Here is a 19953-nt window from a genome sequence, read left to right on the forward strand (position 1 = left end):
AACATCTTTATAATAGAATGAATCTCCAGAAAATTTTATTGACATGTACACAAACAAACATGCTTTGTACGGAGACATGTTCGTCATTAGAGCCTAATCTCATACTGTCATACACAACTAAAACGATGACACGTAACCAATGAATTATAACTCAAATGTTATATACGCTAGACAACAATCTGCCAGGTTGTGGGCTCTCCCTAATTATAAAAAAACGATGACACGTATGCCATGTAAGTCTTAAGTGTCAAGCTGTGGTTGGTCTATGTATCACTACTTGTCTTCCTGAATTTAGGCCATTTTTTTTATAACCGCGGGAAAGTTTACATGCTTTTTAATAATTTCACCTTTATGTATTCTCTCCCGCCCAATGTATTATTTTTTTTATTTTTGCGTTTTTTCTTCATTTTTTTGAAGAGATTGCAGTACAGAGCTTAAAGAATCAACCCATTAATGGGAAATCCTGTAAGAACCCGCAAAAGGGTATATGCAGATACAATCCGTCGTGGCAATGATGGAAGCGCCTTTCAGAAATGGTAATCACTCAGTTTTTAGTATTGTTCTGAGTTTTTAATTTTGATATGTTCAGAGTCTAATTAATTAAGAATGTTTTGTAGTGATGAGTGTGGCGTTTTGGTGGTAATTGCTCTGGCTGATATGCATGCATGTCAAGGTGATCAAACCAATCTAAAGATTGTTAAGAGATTTAAAGGTGTTAATGGTAATCAGAAAATTGTTGGAGAAAATTACAGGGACCAACCCAGATCAGGTTTTAGCATTTTCATGTATGTTTTTCTAATTTTCTTGTAAAAAGTTTATATTTTTAATGGAAGTTTTGTATTTTTGATTTTTTTCTATAAGTGATGAAATAGGAAGAAATTTTCAGTGATCAGTTGATTGTATTTTACTGCTAAAGTAGTTCAATTAATTGGTAATTTAGTGAAAAATTTGATTGTTTGATGGGGTTTTGTATAGGGAAGAATTTAGGAGTACATGCAAGAAAGGAAAACAGATTGAAATTGATCGAAACGGGTTCGAGACTTGGAGGAAGATGTCAAACAAGGTAATAATGAGTGAGGGTTATTATTACGAGCTATGTTGCATGGAAATGGAAATGCCGAAAAGAAAAACGAGGAAATGGCACTTTTTTACAAGAATATATTATAAATGTGATGTTTTTGAGTTTTAGAAGCCTTTTCATAAATGGAAAGGAAACGCTGAAATGTACTCGACGAGTTTCCGTGCAACATGGATTATGAGCATGAAAAAGTTAATGTTAACTCTATCTTACTTGTTATTTTGGTGTATGTTGATGTGCTTTTTGATTTTTGTGTCTTAGGAGAGGAAGCCATATGCTATCAAAGCTGAAGAGGTGAATTCAGCTTATGTTGAAAGATTGTTTCAAGAGATTGATTATTCCTCAGAGGTAATTGATTTGGCTGCTTCAGGTCCTCCTTTTATGGAATCTTCAAAATTGCTTGTAAGAAGAATAGTAAACTTACTTAGAAAATACATGATGATTAGACGAAATTTCCTAATAGTATGCTTGTGCCATCTATATTACTACCACTTCTATGCTAAGTAGCTCGGACACTCATTCAATTAACGTTTCCCGCTTTAGAAATGTATTGGAAACTTGACATTTTAGAAACAAAACTTCATTTTTAACATAAGCAACCTTAAAATAACACTGTGTTGCCTTGTCAATATCCAAGTATCCCGGTTTTTGTATTCGTGTCCATGCTACATAGCTTCTATGCAATAGTTCAGGTTTTATGGATTTATTCTCTGATGTTCATATCTCTAAATAGTATATATCCACGCCTTTTTGTTGCTTTATGGAACTTAAACTTCAAATTCATGTGCTTACAATTGCAAAACATGTTCAGTTCATGATATTATGTTGAATATGGTGTGTAGGTGGATGATGATGAGGCAGATTCAGCAATAGTTGGGAAGTTTGATCCGGACTGTCTATCTCTACATTTTAGATATGACACTTTTAGAGAATTCGAAAGCCTAAACACCTGGCACGTAAACTTTTCGAATTTTTCATTTCAACATTCCATTTACGTATCTAGAAACACTGCTGAAACTCTATAACTTTTTATATGTAATCTTTTCTTGTAAATGGATAGAGTTTCAGCGTTTCCGTTTCCGAGCTACATAGTACAACATAACTAGATTTGTGTTTTCATATCTCGACTTGACACTGCAGGGACATGTTGCAACCTTGGATTTGATACAGCTCCTGACTATGTCAAAGATTGTAATTTGGATGACAGTTGGAGAATTTTGCTATTATCTTCCACACTCTAGGGAGGCAAGTTATTTGGCTAATTGTAAAGCAAGACTAGGAATTTAGTTTCTAACAGAAAAGCAGTGTAGGTATTTATGTTTTTCTTTCCTAGAAATGGAAAGGTTTCACATTTTGTGGGTCTGCTCAAGATTTGTTAGTTGAGAATTGAGATAGACAGGGAATTTGACAGTTGAACATGAAGCATTTTGTGTATAATTTTGTGCTCTCCAACTATTTCCCTTGGGCTGCAGAATGTTCAATGATCAAATGAGCTTCTCCTTTTCTGGTTTGGTCGAATTAAAAAATTCGGTTATTTTACTTCGGTTTGCATTAAAACTTAATTATATCTTATTAACATCCAAAACATAACCAAATTGGAAAGTTAAAACTTATTATAATATCAAATCAAATTTATCGGTTTTGATTTGGTTTTTATACACCTCTACTTGCAATACCACAAGATTATTACAATGGCGGTAGCACTAGCAAGAAGTTTCAAGACTGCATTCTCGAAATGTCTGGAATCTAGAATTCACAATGTGTTAACATATATATTATCGTCTTTTCGATATTTTGTTAAATATATTTATAACTTATTCGGGATTGTTGGCGCTTGTTATTATATATGTATGCCCCATATGATTAGTTTTCTCAGACGTACAATGTCACGTCATACCGACTTCAAACAGATTTTGAATATATTTGATAATAATCAAAACAATAATAATGTATGGTAAAATTCAAAATCATAATACATTTAATAAAAGAGCTAAAATTTGTGTATTTAAATATATTGAAAGACTTGGACACTATTTTAGTAGAAGACGATTCACGTGACATTTGATTTATTTTTCAAAATGAAAAATTTAATAAGTTAATAAGTAAATAAATAAAAGGGCTAAAATGCATTTCAAATTGCATTTCTCTATCTATCCAACAAACGAAACAAGAAAAAAAACTTGGTTATGGAGTCTGGTTTTTCTCATTTTTGAACATATAAAAAAAATTAATGGAGTCCAGTTTCACTTCTTACACCAATTTTAAACCCTCTTCTCCTCTTTTGTTATCCCCTTCTACTGCTTCTTCTCACTCTCTAATCCCTTCCAACCTCAAATTCTCGGTCTGTTTTCATTTCAAGATTTTTGATTTTTTTACGTTTTCATTTCAAGATTCTTGAATTTTCTTGATTTTTTATGTTTTCATTTCAAGGTTTTGTGTTTTTTTGATTCTTTTTTGCAGAAATTAAAGGTTAGGAATCGTTTATTGATCAGAAACGCTTGTGGGTTTAATGAGAATGAGTCTTTTAATGGATTGCCTATCATACCCAACAAGCTTTTCATGCAAGAGGTATTAAATTTGGTTAATTTGTGGGTTTATGAACTCTATGGTATTGATTTTTTGATGAGTTGTTTGTGCTTTGTTGTCAGGCAATTGGAGCTGAATATGGAGAAGGTTTTGAGACTTTTAGACAAGACGGTCCTTTGAAAGTTGATGTGGTGAGTGATTTTCAATTTTTATATTTAGTTTGTAGTTTTGAAGTAGCACAGGTGAGTTAATTATTGGACTTGTTTGTGTTTGGAAATAGGATTTTTTGAATGATAGATTGCAAGAAGGTTTTCTTCACCGCATACGTTATGCTATGAAACCCGATGAAGCATACGGTCTTATTTTCTCATGGGATAATGTTGTGGTAAATTCTTATACCTTTGGCTCTGCTCTTCTCGGTTTTAATAGTTAATGTGATGCTATAGCAATAAAAGGAGGAACATAATAAAAGAATATGACTTTAGCTACCGTATTCTGTAGATTGATACTCTTGGAAACCAATAAAGTTGACTTACTTGATGCTCTAAAGTTTTAATCTACTGCTCAGAAAATGCTTAAATTGCAATTTTCGCTTTAAAAATAATGCGTATCTTAAAGCTGTTTAGGCGTTATGTGTGCGCTAGCCTTTTGTATTCATTTTATTATCTAAAGTGTGAGTTATAAAACTTAGAGGGTTTAATCAGTCTTTTTACTTTTTGATAATTGAGTGAAGATTTTAAGCTCATGTAACTTCAAGAGAATACGATTGTTATTGACATTTTTTTATGTAAGGAAAATAAACTGCAAATTGATTTCACATTTGGGGACACATTCTTATGCCATTTAATTTTATACACAATTTCTTTTAGGCAGATACCCGATCTATGAAGTTGAATGCGTGGAAGCAACTTGCATCTGAAGAAGGTATGTAAAGATCTTTCTTTCTCCTATAGTTTATCTTTTTTTACCTCTTAGCCTTTTCATGATGAACATTTCAAGCATCAGTAGTTCATTGATATTCTGAGCTTCTGTTTTACTTGTATGTTAATTTATGCACAAGCAACGAGGAGCAAGAATCAATTTTAGTGAAATTGTGGAATTAAAACAGCTCTCATATTTCTCAAGCCGTTCTCTTGTGACTTCCCTTTTTATTATCAAGTCCTTTTTAGATTTTGGAACTGCAAGCAGCAAGATTTTGTGCAAATTTTGATCACTTATTTCTCCCTTCAAGGAACTAAACATGAAATGGATTGCACAAAATTCTCTTATTGTCTTTGAGAATCTAATTGGTCATTTTATGGTATCAAATTGATTTTATTTTGACTGTCTAGGGATTCAATTAGATAGTTTTCTTCTTAAAGCTTAGTGACTTGTGCGTATGGTTTGGCTCTTGTGCGTAGGAAAAGAAATTCCTGAAGATGGACATGTACGAAGGCAGATGCTATATGCAGGTGCTGATCATGTATTGCATAAGGTTTGATACTTTAGTCTTGTAGATACATACTTTTTTCCTTTACATACGGTAAATTATTGAATACAAAAGTTCAAAACTGAGTTGATTAGATATGGTTCTTTTTTATTTAGGTGGAGTTATTTACCTTAAGCTCTCGCTGATTGCATAGAATTAAAAAGCAAGATAAAAAATGAGTCTTTGATGTGTCCTTGCATTAAAATTTTGAGTTTCTAAAAAAGGTAGCTAGGAGGAATATTGAGTTATCAGCAGTTGAGACCATTTATCTTCTTTTCATTCTTGGTAATGGTGGGATGAACTATGCAATTAACTTATAAACATCTTCTTAGAAGTGGAAACTAAGCTTTTAAATTCCAATTCAGGTGTTACGTTGGGAGACATCAGAAAGTGATGTGAATCGATTGAAGTTGAAGCTATCACAGCTATATTATGAACATCTACTTAGGGTGAGATCCCTTCTACTGGCTTTGTTGCTTTTATTATTGTCTCTTGGGTTGAAAAATGACATTGTTATTCAATGATTCATTCAGCTTAGAGAACCCACGGAGGGTCTAAAAGAGTGGCTAGATGCTGTAGCTAGAGCTCGCATTCCTTGTGCTGTTGTCTCAAGTCTAGACCGGGTAAACATGGTGGAAGTCCTGGAGCGGATGGGGCTCAAGAAATACTTTCAGGTAGATGATTGTTCTTTTACACACTTTTTTGGTGAGAAGGGAGAACTGATAGTCACAGAGCTTGTACTATGGTGGATAGAGAATCTGTGATTTCATGTGCTTTGTGCCCATATTTATATTCTAGTTATTTCCTCACATTCATGTGCTGATAATACTCTGCTTTCCATCTGACAACCTTAAAAGTATCATCATGTATCAGTATATCACCCTGTCTATTTCTCATATGCTCCATAAATTTGCTACCTTTTATCCAGTTATGGATGGCGGTCTTATGCTGTACATGTAACATATACTTGTGACTGTTAAACTAATATTTTGGCTGAACAAGTACATACGAATCAGTACAAATACATGGGGAGATTTATGTTTTCTCGTTTTCTGATTCGGTGGTCTTGTGCATCATTAGATAAGATTGGACAGCATCTTTTAGTATTTCCAACTTTTTGTTATTGTTGTTTATAATTCAGTTACTGTCCACATTCTGGTGGTTCTGGAGCCGATAGTAATGAGTTATCTATCCATCATTTCAGGCAGTCGTAGCTGAAGAAGATGGCATGGAGTCGACAGCGCATAGATTTCTGTCAGCAGCTCTCAAGGTGTAGATTTCAAAAATGCTTTAAGATGATTAATGATTTATTTCATGTCATCCTGCACTCAAGCTTATCTTTTAATCTTCTGTTCATGGTTCTTTTTCTTTTTCCTGGAACAAATCATTAGCTTAGTTTAAAACTTTTAGCTATGGACTCTTAGTATAGCAACATACCTGATTTTATTAAACAAAGCTTGAGCAGATATTTATCTCAATATTTGGGCCATAAAATGGCATTCCATGAGGTGCAAGCAATCAACAATCAAAGATGAAATTTTAATTTCTAGAATCTGATTCCCTCATTTATCTTTTGGTTTGAAGTTGGCTTGATGAGAATTATAAATAGAGAGAAGGTGCAGATATTGTCCATATTGTAAATGAACTTTCTGAAGATAATAGAGAATTATCGTAAAATATAGTTCTATCTTCTACTGTAGAATTCATCAAGCACGGAAAGAAACTTTCATTATAAGTATGTGCATAAAAATGATCGTAATTTATAAAATTGTTTCGGAAAGGAAGCAGAAATGAGCCAAGTTAGGTACGGATAGGTATACATTTACGAAAACGAGCCAAATAAGATTCCTAGAAACCGCTGAAGATGAAAGATTAAAGACAAATGGGTTGGTGGTCAACAAAGATGGTATTTGTAACGGAGCCATGTTAGAGATGCATGAGTACATGAGGCTTATGTCTTCAACATTTAATAGAATTAAAGTTTTTCTTGAGGAATGTGACATTGTTGTTTAATTGCTTGCAGCTTGATAGGAAACCGTCCAAATGTGTGGTGTTTGAGGATGATCCCAGAGGCATAACCGCCGCACACAACTGTACTATGATGGCCGTGGCACTGATTGGTGCACATCCTGCGTATGTCCTCTCATTTACTTAAACTATATTTAGGGCAGTAGTTGATTCATGATCTTTTACTGGCCAAAAGTGCTTCATTAGAGCCATTTTAGTTTTTCTTTCGGTTATTGAAGAAGCTTGATGGGTTTGAAGTATCATTAGTTTTGCATCCATTATTATATTTGATGCAGAATCTTACTGCAGCATACTGCTAATCAATTTTCAGACATAATATATGGTCTCTTGAGAAAACAAATTTTCTGTGTACATTTTCTGGTTGATAAACTCTCGATGTCTAGAAAACTGCAAGGTTTAAAGCTCAAGATGGTTGGAGTTGTTTTCTTAAGATCTCTGACCATAATTATGCAAATTCATACCATTGGTTTTAGTGGTCTGCATTCATGCCTAACAATTATGCAATTTATAATTATAATTTTTCAAACCAAACCGAACCGGTTCTTTCCGTTTGTACTAAAACTTTACTGAAATTGCTTAACTGAAATTGTTTGTCCAATACCAAATTAATCCGAGAACTGAATTTTGTATTATCAAACCAAACTGAACAGAATTTGTCTATTCTGTTAGATTTTTCAGTTTGGTTCGGTTTTTGCACACCCCTAATTGGCCGCCATTGAAGTATAGTACTAATATGGAAAATTTGCAGGTATGAACTAGTGCAAGCTGATCTTGCAGTTGGTAGCTTCAATGAACTGTCAGTGATAAATCTGAGGAGATTATTTGCTAATAAAGGCTGTAGCTTTATGGACAAGGAAAAGCAGATTATAGAGAAATCTCCTTCAAAAAGAAAGCTAACAATTGATACTATCTTCTGATTTCTTTTCACCTTAAATTCTCACTGTAATTTAGATCTTGATATCCAGTCATTAGATGTTCTCAGCTCTTATGTCAAGTGTTTTGACATTTGATAATACATGTAATTTTTTGGTAATTAGATTGTTGGCTGTTACTTTGTTGTGGATAAATTGAGATATACTTTTCATTCAAAAGTTGAAAAAATAAATAAAATAAAAAAAGCAAATCATATTGATGTATCATGATCATATGCTAGTTTACTTTTGCTAATTTATTGAAATATATAAAAATATGTCATGGTGAAATTCAAATATTCTATAAACATGTGTATAATTTTATTTTTTCTAACATTGACAAAAGCATTTAGGTAATCTTCACTCATAGTCCATGCACTTTTGTCTCTTTTCCACTACAATCCTTTTGTTTCAACTTATAAACATAAAATTCATGACTTTAAATAGTATAACTAAAACTCCTTAACGCAATTTTGCTAAAAGAATGATAACCTGAACGCCTATAATGCAATTGATTTAGGATATAAAAATCATAAATAAAAAATTTACGTCGGTACAAACATTACGTTTGTAAATTTACCAGAGTAATGGTAACATATTGTTAATGTACATTATTTTATATTCGTTGATTTTTACTTACCGCAGGTGTACAATTGCAATTTTTGATAGAGAATTACAAAATGAATGGTGATAAAATTGAACTTTTTTAATCTACACCATTCATTTTATAATGAATGGTGTAGATTCAGTGAACATGACCCCTCATATTCATTCGAACATAAAAGATTTTTTTTCTAACAGAGATAGAACTACACTATTACAAACAAACTATAGATATACTACTATTTACAAATTTAAACGCCATTCACGCCATCCGCATCGTTTACGTTGAATACATCGCTATTCCAAGTTCGCCAAATATGGAGGACGATGCCGCATAAAAAAATTAAAAAATAATGATTAATAAATAAAATAAAAGGATCTTAATGGGAAATAGATGAAAGTTCAGGGATTTTGAGTAAAATTTATCCCAAAAAGTTGAATTGCTGAGATGGCAAAAGCAAACAGAGAATGAGATTACCCCATTTGACCTTCTTATCTATATATCTCAATCCGTATTGTAATCACAGCAAGGAGAAGATGAACTGATGCGAATCACAAATCTTTTTAAGAAATTTAACTTCATAGTTTAAATCTTTCACTCCATATTTCAAAAGGTTACATTTTAAATTTTAAATTTAATGTCTTGCATTTGTAGTTTTAGCTCAATTTCTTCATTTTCTACTGTCTCCTCTTCTCCAAGAAAATATTCATCCAAGTCTCCAATTATCCACTGCTCTCTCCCAGGTAAACCTTTCTTGTAATTCAAGTTATTTAATTTCTTGTTCTATGTTTTCTTTTCTTGAAATTTGAATTCTTGATATGTTTAGAGCTGAATTTCTCTTTTTTTGTGTCGAATTCTAGTTATTTACATCTTTTAATTGCTACCCAACAGTTGAATTTGGAGTTTTTTAATGTTATTTTGACTTGTTTTAGCTATGATATATTCCAATTAATGGTGTTATGAATTTGGTCAGTGTAGTGCTGCAATTAAGTGTCATAGCTAATACTTATAAATTTTGAATCCAGGGACTGTGGCAGAACCCAAGGCTGCTTCTGTAACTGAACCCTTATTGCTTAATGCTGTTAGAGGAGAAGATGTTGAAAGGCCTCCCGTTTGGCTTATGAGGCAAGCGGGGAGGTATATGAAGGCAGGTCTATGAAGCTTCAGTTTTCTTATTGTTGTTTTTATATGTTTGTGAAGCCTTTAAGCCGCCTTTTTCTTTAGCCTTTGCTTGCTTTGATGATTGAATGTGCATGATTTTGACTAGATTGATTATAATACATATTCGTTGTGTTTTTTGATGTTGAATCTTACCAACAAAAAAATGAATGTGTTTAGTTTCTGAATGTGTGTATCATCTCGTAGTCCAAATAACCGTTATGAGCATCACACTGCTGTTTAGGAAATATATGCTTCTGATATCGATAATTTATTCTTCATTCATTGTAGGTCTATCTGGTATGTTTCCCTTAATATACAACTCCAAGGAATGTTATCTACTTTACTTAATTAGCTCTATTAGAGGTGTTTATTTTGAGTCACCGTCTTTTACAGTTTCTTTTATTACCAAACCGGAAAGCTTCTTGATTTTGGTTTTGCCTTTATATTTCATTTAGTTTGTATCTCATTTATTGAGTATTTTTTTATGACAGAGTTACCAAATCATCTGTGAGAAGTATCCTTCGTTTCGTGAAAGATCGGAAAATGTTGATCTTGTGGTGGAGATTTCCTTACAGCCTTGGAAAGTTTTCCAGCCAGATGGGGTAAGACAAATTTTGGAAATCAGTTATCTAGTATTTTGTTTTGTTTGTGAACTTTTTTGGCGCATGCAAGCTCCGTATTGTCCTTTGTGAATTTAATATAGTTTTCCATGTTCATGTTGATTAACCATTCATTGACAATTTTGTGCTCCTGACTATGGAATTTGTGAGTCTAAAATTGTCTGCTGTCTCGTCTCAGTTTCTACATGTTGATTGTTGGAACAGGTCATTCTATTCTCAGACATTCTTACCCCACTGTCCGGGATGAATATACCTTTTGACATTGTGAAGGGTAAAGGCCCTATTATATTTAATCCTTTACGCGCCGCTGAAGATGTTGATCAAGTGAGAGAATTTGTTCCCGAGGAGTCAGTTCCATACGTTGGAGAATCTTTGACAATCCTGCGAAAAGAGGTTCGCTTTGTCTGTTTCTCTTGTAATTTTTTTCAATTTTGCAAGTTATTGTGTAATCATTTTATGCAGCTGTCTCTTATATAAACTAAGCCTCCCCCGTCAATCAGCTGCTCCATTTATTGTCTATTTATTGTAATTGATGAATCTGAGGTTTTTAGGAAGTAGCGGAAAACTGGAGTATTCCTAAGTAGTTTGAAGGGATTCAGTTTTGTCGTTGATGCCATATCCAATGTATTTCTAATTCATCATTCAAAGTCTTTGACTATGGCCTATCTTACATCCATCGATAGCCTAAATAGTAAAATATCTGTTTGCTGCCGATAGCATTATGAGCTCACAAATCTCCCCTTTTCCAGGTAGATAATAAGGCTGCAGTGCTTGGTTTCGTTGGAGCTCCTTTCACCCTGGCATCATACTGTGTTGAAGGTGGATCGTCAAAGCACTTCTCAAAAATAAAAAGATTAGCTTTCTCTCAGCCCAAGGTGAGATTCTTATAGAAACATAGACTAACTTTTTTCATGCCATTAGATGTTCACCTGCAAACCTTTATTGCAGTCTATTCAGTGGAAACAAATATTCATAGTCCTTTTTTCGCTTTTCTCAGGTACTCCATGCGCTGCTTCAGAAATTTGCAACTTCCATGGCGAAGTACGTTCAATATCAAGCCGACTGTGGAGCTCAAGCTGTTCAGATCTTCGACTCATGGGCCACTGAACTTAGCCCCGTCGATTTTGAAGAGTTTAGTCTTCCGTACTTGAAGCAGATTGTGGATACTGTTAAAAAAACACACCCGAATCTCCCTCTAATCCTTTACGCAAGCGGATCAGGGGGATTGCTCGAGAGGCTAGCTTTGACAGGAGTAGATGTAGTTAGCTTAGATTGGACAGTTGATATGGCTGAAGGTAGGAGGCGATTAGGACCCGATATGGCCGTTCAAGGAAATGTAGATCCAGGCGTTCTTTTCGGTTCGAAAGAATTTATCACCAACCGGATAAATGATGTGGTGAGGAAAGCTGGTAAAGGGAAACATATATTGAACCTTGGTCATGGAATTGTAGTAGGGACACCAGAAGAGAATGTTGCTCATTTTTTTGAGGTTGCTAAAGGAATTAGATATTGAAAGTGAGTTGGTTTGATTTTTCCTCTAGCTGAGTTTTATGTATTGTTTGCTCCTTTTACTCTTCAATTGAAATTGATACTATTCAATATTCATGACATTCATTAGCTTATGTTAAGTCAGCTTTCCAGCTTAATTAGCAGCATGAAAAAAAAAATACCCTCAAACTTTACATTTTGGTTCCTTTTATCCCTATAGTTTCTAATAGTTCGATAATTTCCCGTCACCTCAACTCCAATTTGTATATAATTAATGCTCCAATCATATTATGACATCTCATTTGAGGGGAAAAATGAACCTTTTATGGAAACTTCTAATTAACAATGAATGTTTGGTGCAAGAAATATTTTTCTTATTTTAATATGAGAATTTCATATTCAATCATTTTCTGGCCAAAAATGAGTTTTTCGAAGACAAAAAGTGCAGCCAGAAGGTTTATGATGTCTGATATCTAGACAACTTGATGGCCTAGTTCTTTCAAAAGAACCATATGCCACCCATATGCTTGTGTGATTAATAATTGTCCTCATCATATTTGATTGCTTCTAATGTTTTTAGCTTCCTTAGACAACTTTTGGTAAGAATGTGTAAAAACTGAACTAAACCGAATAGCTGAATGGGAAAAAAATTGTCCCGTTCAATTTGATATTGCAAAAGAATATTGATTTTTTAGTTTGATTTGATTTTGGAGTGAAAATTATCAGTTAGGATTTAAAAAAAAACACGACTTGCTTGGCTTTGTTTAAATTTTTTACCTCATCGTAAATTTTGTTTGATTTCGAAAAAAAGTAAAATTTAAATTTGCTTCGGTTTCGAAAAAGGAAAACTTTTGATTCGTTAGGCGGTAGTTAATTCTATTCACATACAAAATGTTATAAGAGTAATGTTTTAGGGTTAAATACTTTTACATTGCAAGCAAATGTTTGATAATTAGATTTGTTCCCTCTTCTTCTAATCAAAGAACCTATTCTTATTCGGCTTAATATATAGTTTGACCCCTGAACTTGTACCCTTTTATCCATCTTACCCCTAAACTTAACGTTTCACCTATCGAACCTCTGAACTTGTTAAATAATCCGATTTGACCCCTGAACTTGATAAATACGTAAACATTGAACCCTTCCGTGTCCACCTATGACTTAAAACATTCTCGAAGAAATTATGTACGGAGGGGTTTAATGTTTACGTATTTATCAAGTTCAGGGGTCAAATCGGCTTATTTAACAAGTTCAGAGGTTCGATAGGTGAGACATTAAGTTCAGGGGTTGGATGGATAAAAGAGTACAAGTTTAGGGGTCAAACTATATATTCAGCCATTCTTATTATTTGTATCAATGGTGTTGGTCTAAGTGGTAAGCGGCTTGATATCGCTTAAGTAAGATTTCGGATTCGAGTTCTGTGAATGCAGAAAATCTCCGCTGACAGACTCATCCACCATTAGTTAAGGCGAAATCCTAGAAACCAGACGGGCATCCAAAAAAAACCTATTCTTTGCACTTATTTTCTAATTTGTTAATGTAATATTGTACATGTTAATGGTTACCTAAAATGAATCAGAATCATTCACCAACCAAAAACATCGAAATCTCATTAAAAACAAAAGAGAGGATCAAAAAAGAATATCATTTTCAATTATGGTAGAAATAATTGAGTAGTATCATTGTGTTACAATAATAATAATTATTGAACCACTCATGACCTTCACCACATCCTTCTAAAGTCACTAGACAGGGAAATGGTTTAGCCATTTTTGAGGTTGGCAACATTTTTTTCCCTTTTTCTTTGTTAAGATATTTTTTTGATAAAAAAATAATACTTTTTCTGGACATTCTAAAATCGAATAATTTTCATTGGCAGTCCTTCAATTTTTTTGCTTTCTTTCATTATATCACTAAACTTTAATTACTAACTATCTCCCTCAATTTTTATTTTGTGTTAACATTGTCTCCGACGGTAACATCATATGGGCATATGTTAGTACCAATATTTTTTTTCACTTTTTGTGTCAAAATGTTTATATATTTGACGTTCCGGTCCAAGTATTACTCATATAACAATCGTATATTTAAATTTTGATAAAAATAGAGTTAAATTGACGCTTTTTTTGTAAATCCATTCGAACTACTATTGTTCATATATTTATGTGCGAAACTTTTATAGATGTGTTGTCGGATATTTCTTTATCATTTCATCCAAGCGAATGAGTAGCTCTAACATATACAAAATAAAAGTGGAGAGAGAGTATAACAATGAATTAAAGTCTAGAGAGTATAGTAGACCAAAGACAAAAGTTGAGGGACCGTCATTGAAATTAAGACTTAAACTTTGAACGATTTAAATTTGAAACGTACCAAAAAAAAATAAGGACCCAACAGTGACCTGTACATCTGAGGTTGTCAGTTGTCGAATTGCATCAACTTATATTTGGTACATGCAAATTGCAATGCAATTACAGAAATAAATCCAGCTTCATCATGTAATATAATTTGCTAATTCCTATATATAACCATATGCTTATAATAGCCAACTCAGACCAAATAAAACCGTTAATAATCATTGCATTTCTTTTTTTGCATTCATCTCTCTCCCTTGAGCCATCTTTTTTTCCCTTCAAAGGTTAGATCTTATTTTCTCATTTCATGTTCTTGGTTAGTTTCTTGGATTCAATGTGTTTTATTTGTTGTTTGTATGTAAAATGTTTAGGCTTTTTGTTATGTTCTTGATTATGGGATATGAAATTTGTGATATGTTATGCAAAGTTTAAATATTTTTTGTGTGTGATCTTGAATTGAAGAAAATATATATGTGGGTTTTTTAATGTTATTTTGCATATAATTTTGTTTTCTTTATTGCTGTTTTTGGGGTTTGGTTAATTATTCTGAAGCTGGTTTATGTTCTTGGATTTCACGTACACTTCATTCAAATCAAGGTGTACTATTTCGAAAACGTTTTCGGACACAAAACTTTTTTTGTACATAGGAAACCTTAAAATAGCACCGTTTCACAATGTTCAAGTGTCCCGTTTCCCCATGTCCGCGTCCCGTTTTCCCATGTCCATGTCCAAGTGTCTTGTTTTCCCGTATCCGCGTTCGTGCTACCTGGAGTCTTTTTAAACCATATCTATTAGTTTGCTGTTGTGCATCTTCCAAAATTGAAATATTCTTGAATTTCACATTTTTTTCTGATTGTTTATATGGCATGATTATGTAAACTATATGGCATTTTGAGAATTTACCCATTAAAAAAAGGCTTAATATCTACAGTTTTGATGCAATCTCTAGCCTTTTGCAGAATGATTTAGGTGCAGATAATTCTTTCTATAATTGGCAATAAACTGATAGCATTCTTATTTTTTATGTTCAGAATCTTCTCTGCTGTTTTCTTGGCTGCTCTTTGTTTCATCCTTTCCAAACAGCATTGAAAGAAAAACTCTTTGAGGAATGCTGAAAGATGTACTTGAACTTTTGTAACTCTTTCTGCGGATTCTGCGAAACTGAATTGCGATTTCGGTTGCTTCCATTATCCACCCTTTGCGAGGTTGGGTATTCAGCACACGACAGATGTGCACCTGAGGTTCGAATGGATTCAGGATCCACAAATGTTGCTGACGGCTGAGTGATTGCGCACTAGAGATATTTGTAGCAGCAGGAGGTACTTTTGTATCATCTGTTAGGATTCGACATTGAAAATGGAGCGTAAAGGGAATGTGTTGATGCAGAGATATGATTTTGGAAGATTGTTAGGCCAAGGAAACTTCGCTAAGGTTTACTACGCGAGGAGCCTTAAAAATGGCGAGAGTGTTGCTATTAAGGTGATTGACAAGGAGAAGATTCTGAAGGTGGGGCTAATTGATCAGATCAAGAGAGAGATAACTGTTATGAAAATGGTTAAGCATCCAAATGTGTTGCAGCTTTACGAGGTTATGGCCTCGAAAGCGAAGATTTACTTTGTCATAGAATATGCGAAAGGCGGCGAGCTCTTCAAGAAAGTAGCTAGAGGAAAGCTGAGAGAAGATGTGGCAAGAAACTATTTTCAACAGCTAATTAGTGCAGTTGATTTTTGTCATAGTAGAGGTGTCTATCACCGGGATTTGAAACCCGAAAACTTGTTACTTGATGACAATGGAGTTTTAAAGGTGTCGGATTTCGGATTAAGTGCAGTTGCTGAGTCAAAGTCTCGAGATGGTTTGCTTCATACAACCTGTGGAACTCCTGCATATGTTGCTCCTGAAGTTATCGGTGGAAAAGGCTACGACGGTGCAAAAGCCGACATTTGGTCTTGTGGAGTGATCTTATATGTTTTGCTGGCCGGGTATCTTCCTTTCCATGATGCCAATCTAATTTCGCTGTACAAGAAAATAACCAGGGCAGATTACAAATTTCCTAGCTGGTTTTCACAGGAATCGCGCAGGCTTATATGGAAAATGCTTGATCCTAACCCGAACACTAGAATTTCCATTGCAAAAATAACAGAGAATCCCTGGTTCCGAAAAAGTTTTAATCCTAAACCAGTCCCGGATAAAACTGATGCTGAGAAATTGGATTATTCTTTAGTTGCTGATACAAATTTGAGTTCGGATTTAGGCAAGCCTACTAGTTTGAACGCGTTTGATATTATCTCACTGTCCAGTGGATTTAACTTATCCGGTTTATTTGCCAAAAGCTACCAAGATCAAGAAACAAAGTTCACATCAATGCATTCAGCTTCAGCAATCGTATCAAAGCTCGAGGACAGCGCAAGGCAACTGAGGCTCGAAGTAAAGAAGCAGCACGGAGGGCTGCTGAAACTGCAGGGTTCTGAAGAAGGCAGAAAAGGCGCATTGACGATAAATGCAGAGATATTCGAATATACTCCATCTTTTCATTTGGTGGAGGTGAAAAAATCAGGTGGTGACACACTTGAATATCTGCAGATATTGGAGGGTTTAAGACCGGCTCTTAAGGACATCGTTTGGGTATGGCAAGGGGAGCAGCAAGAACACGAGCAAAAACTCGTCGAATCGTTCTAGTAAGATGTTTTATTCAATAATTCTATGCATTAACTGTGCTTTTGATAGTCATTTCTGATTCTGTGTGTGGTTTGGTTTAGCATAATAATAAAATGTTGTATTTGGTTTATTCTTTAATCAACAAGTTTTGTAGCTTTGTCATTGTGAATGGCATGATCTTGAGAATTTATGCAGAACATAAGTTTTAGTTTTGGATCTTAAGTACAAAATCACAAAATTCACATGTGAAGTTCTAAAAACAGTTCAACTGTATCCTTTGTGAAATACACCATTTTGAAAGAGGGATACTTAAGCCATTTTTAAAGAATTTGGGTGTATTTGAGATTAAAAGTTTAGAAAAGATTTATTTATTTTCGGATATAAATATTAAGGGTATATTTCTACCTTTTTCATTTTAAATAGCCCAAATTAATAAATTATCTTTCAAATCCAAACATTTGCAATCACATATTTTAATTTTTTTAATTATATTTCCATTTAAAAGGTTTGACGTAATTATATCCAAAATATTGCATCCCACTTTCTAAATTTAAACATCTATGTCTTTTATCAATTACGATCAAACCACAAACATGATTGAATTTTCGTCATAGTAATCATATTTTTAAGCTGGATCGCGTTTTGAAAATTTGATCGCAATTTATAAAAGACACAAACATTTGGATTTATACCAAAAACTAGGTCGATGCCCGCGCTTTGCGCGGGTTTGATAATAAAGTCTAAAACAAATATTTTTTTTATAATATCATATTTGATACATGAAAAAATTGAATAGTAAAAAAGTTAAATAATTCTTTTATTACATGATCATATATAGTTGTAAAGTTAAGAACACACGTAGAATATGATTCATGCACATCACCACCAAGCAAATAAAGAAAAATAATATCATTCAAATAATGCTTTCTAACTATAAATTAACAATATGCATGTTTTTTTTCTTTTATAATAAAAACACCAATTGAGCACAAATATAAAAAATTAATTATAAATAATTTTATTTTTTGTGAAATATAAATATATTTTGTCATTTGAAAAGACGAAAATACATACCTTTTTTTTAGTATCCAAGTGCATACATGTATATAAGATAAAAAATTATATATATGAAATTTGGTTGATGTTTCTTATTTATATATAGAAAAATAGTCTTTTTCATATTCATAACTTACAAATATTAATAATATAAAAGACTTTTAAAATTTCATAATAAAAAACTTACAAGTAATTAAATTTATAACTAATTAAAAATAATAATTGATTTCATAGTTTGTAACATTAATGATGTATTAAAAAAACTCTATAAATTTAATTTTTTTTATATCACAATAGATTTAAACCTTTATTTTTAAAATTTAAAATTATCTTTTTAATATATATGCGTGTTTTTTTTCTCTTATAATAAAAACACCAATTGAGCACAAATATAAAAAATTAATTATAAATAATTTTATTTTATGTGAAATATAAATATATTTGTCATTTGAAAAGATAAAAATACATACTTTTTTTTAGTATCCAAGTGCATAAATGTATATAAGATAAAAGATTATATATATGAAATTTGGTTGATGTTTCTTATTTTAATATAGAAAATTAGTCTTTTCATATTCATAACTTACAAATATTAATAATATAAAAGACTTTTAAAATTTCATAATAAAAAACTTACAAGTAATTAAATTTATAACTAATTAAAAATAATAATTGATTTCATAGTTTGTAACATTAATGATGTATGAAAAAAACTCTATAAATTTAATTTTTTTTAATATTACAATGGATTTAAACCTTTATTTTTTAAATTTAAAATTATCTTTTTAATATATATGCGTGTTTTTTTTTCTTTTATAATAAAAACACCAATTGAGCACAAATATAAAAAATTAATTATACGTAATTTTATTTTTTGTGAAATATAAATATATTTTGTCATTTGAAAAGATGAAAAATACATACCTTTTTTTTAGTATCCAAGTGCATACACGTATATAAGATAAAAAAATTATATATATAAAATTTGGTTGATGTTTCTTATTTATATATAGAAAAATAGTCTTTTCATATTCATAACTTACAAATATTAATAATATAAAAAACTTTTAAAATTTCATAATAAAAAACTTACAAGTAATTAAATTTATAACTAACTAAAAATAATAATTGATTTCATAGTTTGTAACATTAATGATGTATAAAAAAAACTCTTTAAATTTAATTTTTTTTTTATATCACAATGGATTTAAACCTGTGTTTTTTAAATTTAAAATTATCTTTTTAATAAAATTTCTTTCTTTAAATTTTAATTTCATAATTTTAATTTTTTTAAAATGCAATGGATTTAAACCTTTTTTTTTAATTTAAAATTGCGTTTTTAATCAAAGTACGTTTTAAAAAAGTAAATAATTAAACAAAACTCTTCAAATTTTATAACTTATATTAAACTCTTTGAATTTCATAACTATAAATTTATTGTGTTTTTAAGACATAGTTAATTAAATTATATAAATAAGAATTAAAATAAATATAAATATAGTTGTACACGTGGATGAAATATAAGAAGACACTTAGCGAAATTGTGTGAAAGCTCTTTTGGAGTTTAAGATTATAATATATATATATATATATATATATATATATATATATATATATATATATATATATATATATATATATATATATATATATATATATATATATATATACTCTCTCTAAAAAATAGCTCCCTCTTCTCTCTAAAAACTTCTTCTCCATCTTCATACCTTGAAGGGTGGGAGAAGGTGATTTCCGATTTTAATCGGAATTCACCTCCTCTCCGTCCATGAATAATAAGTAATACATAATTTAATCCTCATCTCAATAAGACCTTTTTGCTATGAATACTATCACTCCGGTAAGAATTTTTATCTTTTTTTGTAAGAGTTTCTATATAGTTATAGGGTTTTGTGGTTTGTATTCTTAGATCGTTCAAGACTTTTTAGCGATTGTTCGGACTTTTAAGGTAATCTCTTGTAGATCTAAGATTTGAAGGGCTATCAA

General features: G+C 31.9%; 4 protein-coding genes across 5 annotated transcripts; all 4 read left to right on the forward strand.

The window, feature by feature from the left end:
• Positions 1-337: 337 nt before the first annotated feature.
• Positions 338-2617, forward strand: LOC126661066 (uncharacterized). 2 transcript variants are annotated; one of them, XM_050354825.2, is made up of 6 exons: positions 339-536; positions 618-785; positions 976-1063; positions 1340-1426; positions 1921-2030; positions 2219-2617. In XM_050354825.2, exons 1-6 carry the CDS (start codon positions 454-456, stop codon positions 2241-2243), a joined length of 561 nt encoding a protein of 186 aa, XP_050210782.1. In that variant the 5' UTR covers positions 339-453; the 3' UTR covers positions 2244-2617. The 2 variants fall into 2 exon arrangements, with proteins under 2 accessions (XP_050210783.1, XP_050210782.1); XM_050354826.2 differs by lacking the exon at positions 618-785 and having other exon boundaries at positions 338-536.
• Positions 2618-3215: 598 nt separating this feature from the next.
• On the forward strand, positions 3216-8191 carry LOC126661393 (5-amino-6-(5-phospho-D-ribitylamino)uracil phosphatase, chloroplastic). The gene is made up of 11 exons (XM_050355238.2): positions 3216-3419; positions 3539-3646; positions 3727-3795; positions 3885-3989; positions 4474-4528; positions 5005-5078; positions 5438-5521; positions 5606-5746; positions 6277-6342; positions 7096-7205; positions 7849-8191. Exons 1-11 carry the CDS (start codon positions 3309-3311, stop codon positions 8015-8017), a joined length of 1092 nt encoding a protein of 363 aa, XP_050211195.1. The 5' UTR covers positions 3216-3308; the 3' UTR covers positions 8018-8191.
• Positions 8192-9108: 917 nt separating this feature from the next.
• Positions 9109-12042, forward strand: LOC126660979 (uroporphyrinogen decarboxylase). The gene is made up of 6 exons (XM_050354712.1): positions 9109-9358; positions 9641-9762; positions 10268-10378; positions 10601-10789; positions 11146-11271; positions 11394-12042. Exons 1-6 carry the CDS (start codon positions 9253-9255, stop codon positions 11907-11909), a joined length of 1170 nt encoding a protein of 389 aa, XP_050210669.1. The 5' UTR covers positions 9109-9252; the 3' UTR covers positions 11910-12042.
• A 2316-nt stretch (positions 12043-14358) lies between these two features.
• Positions 14359-17062, forward strand: LOC126662241 (CBL-interacting protein kinase 2-like). Its single transcript, XM_050356150.2, has 2 exons — positions 14359-14522; positions 15270-17062. The coding sequence occupies exon 2, from the start codon at positions 15595-15597 to the stop codon at positions 16912-16914; it is 1320 nt and encodes a 439-aa protein (XP_050212107.1). The 5' UTR covers positions 14359-14522; positions 15270-15594; the 3' UTR covers positions 16915-17062.
• Positions 17063-19953: the final 2891 nt, after the last annotated feature.

Source organism: Mercurialis annua, linkage group LG8 (genome assembly GCF_937616625.2).
Source record: "Mercurialis annua linkage group LG8, ddMerAnnu1.2, whole genome shotgun sequence".
Taxonomy (NCBI): domain Eukaryota; kingdom Viridiplantae; phylum Streptophyta; class Magnoliopsida; order Malpighiales; family Euphorbiaceae; genus Mercurialis; species Mercurialis annua.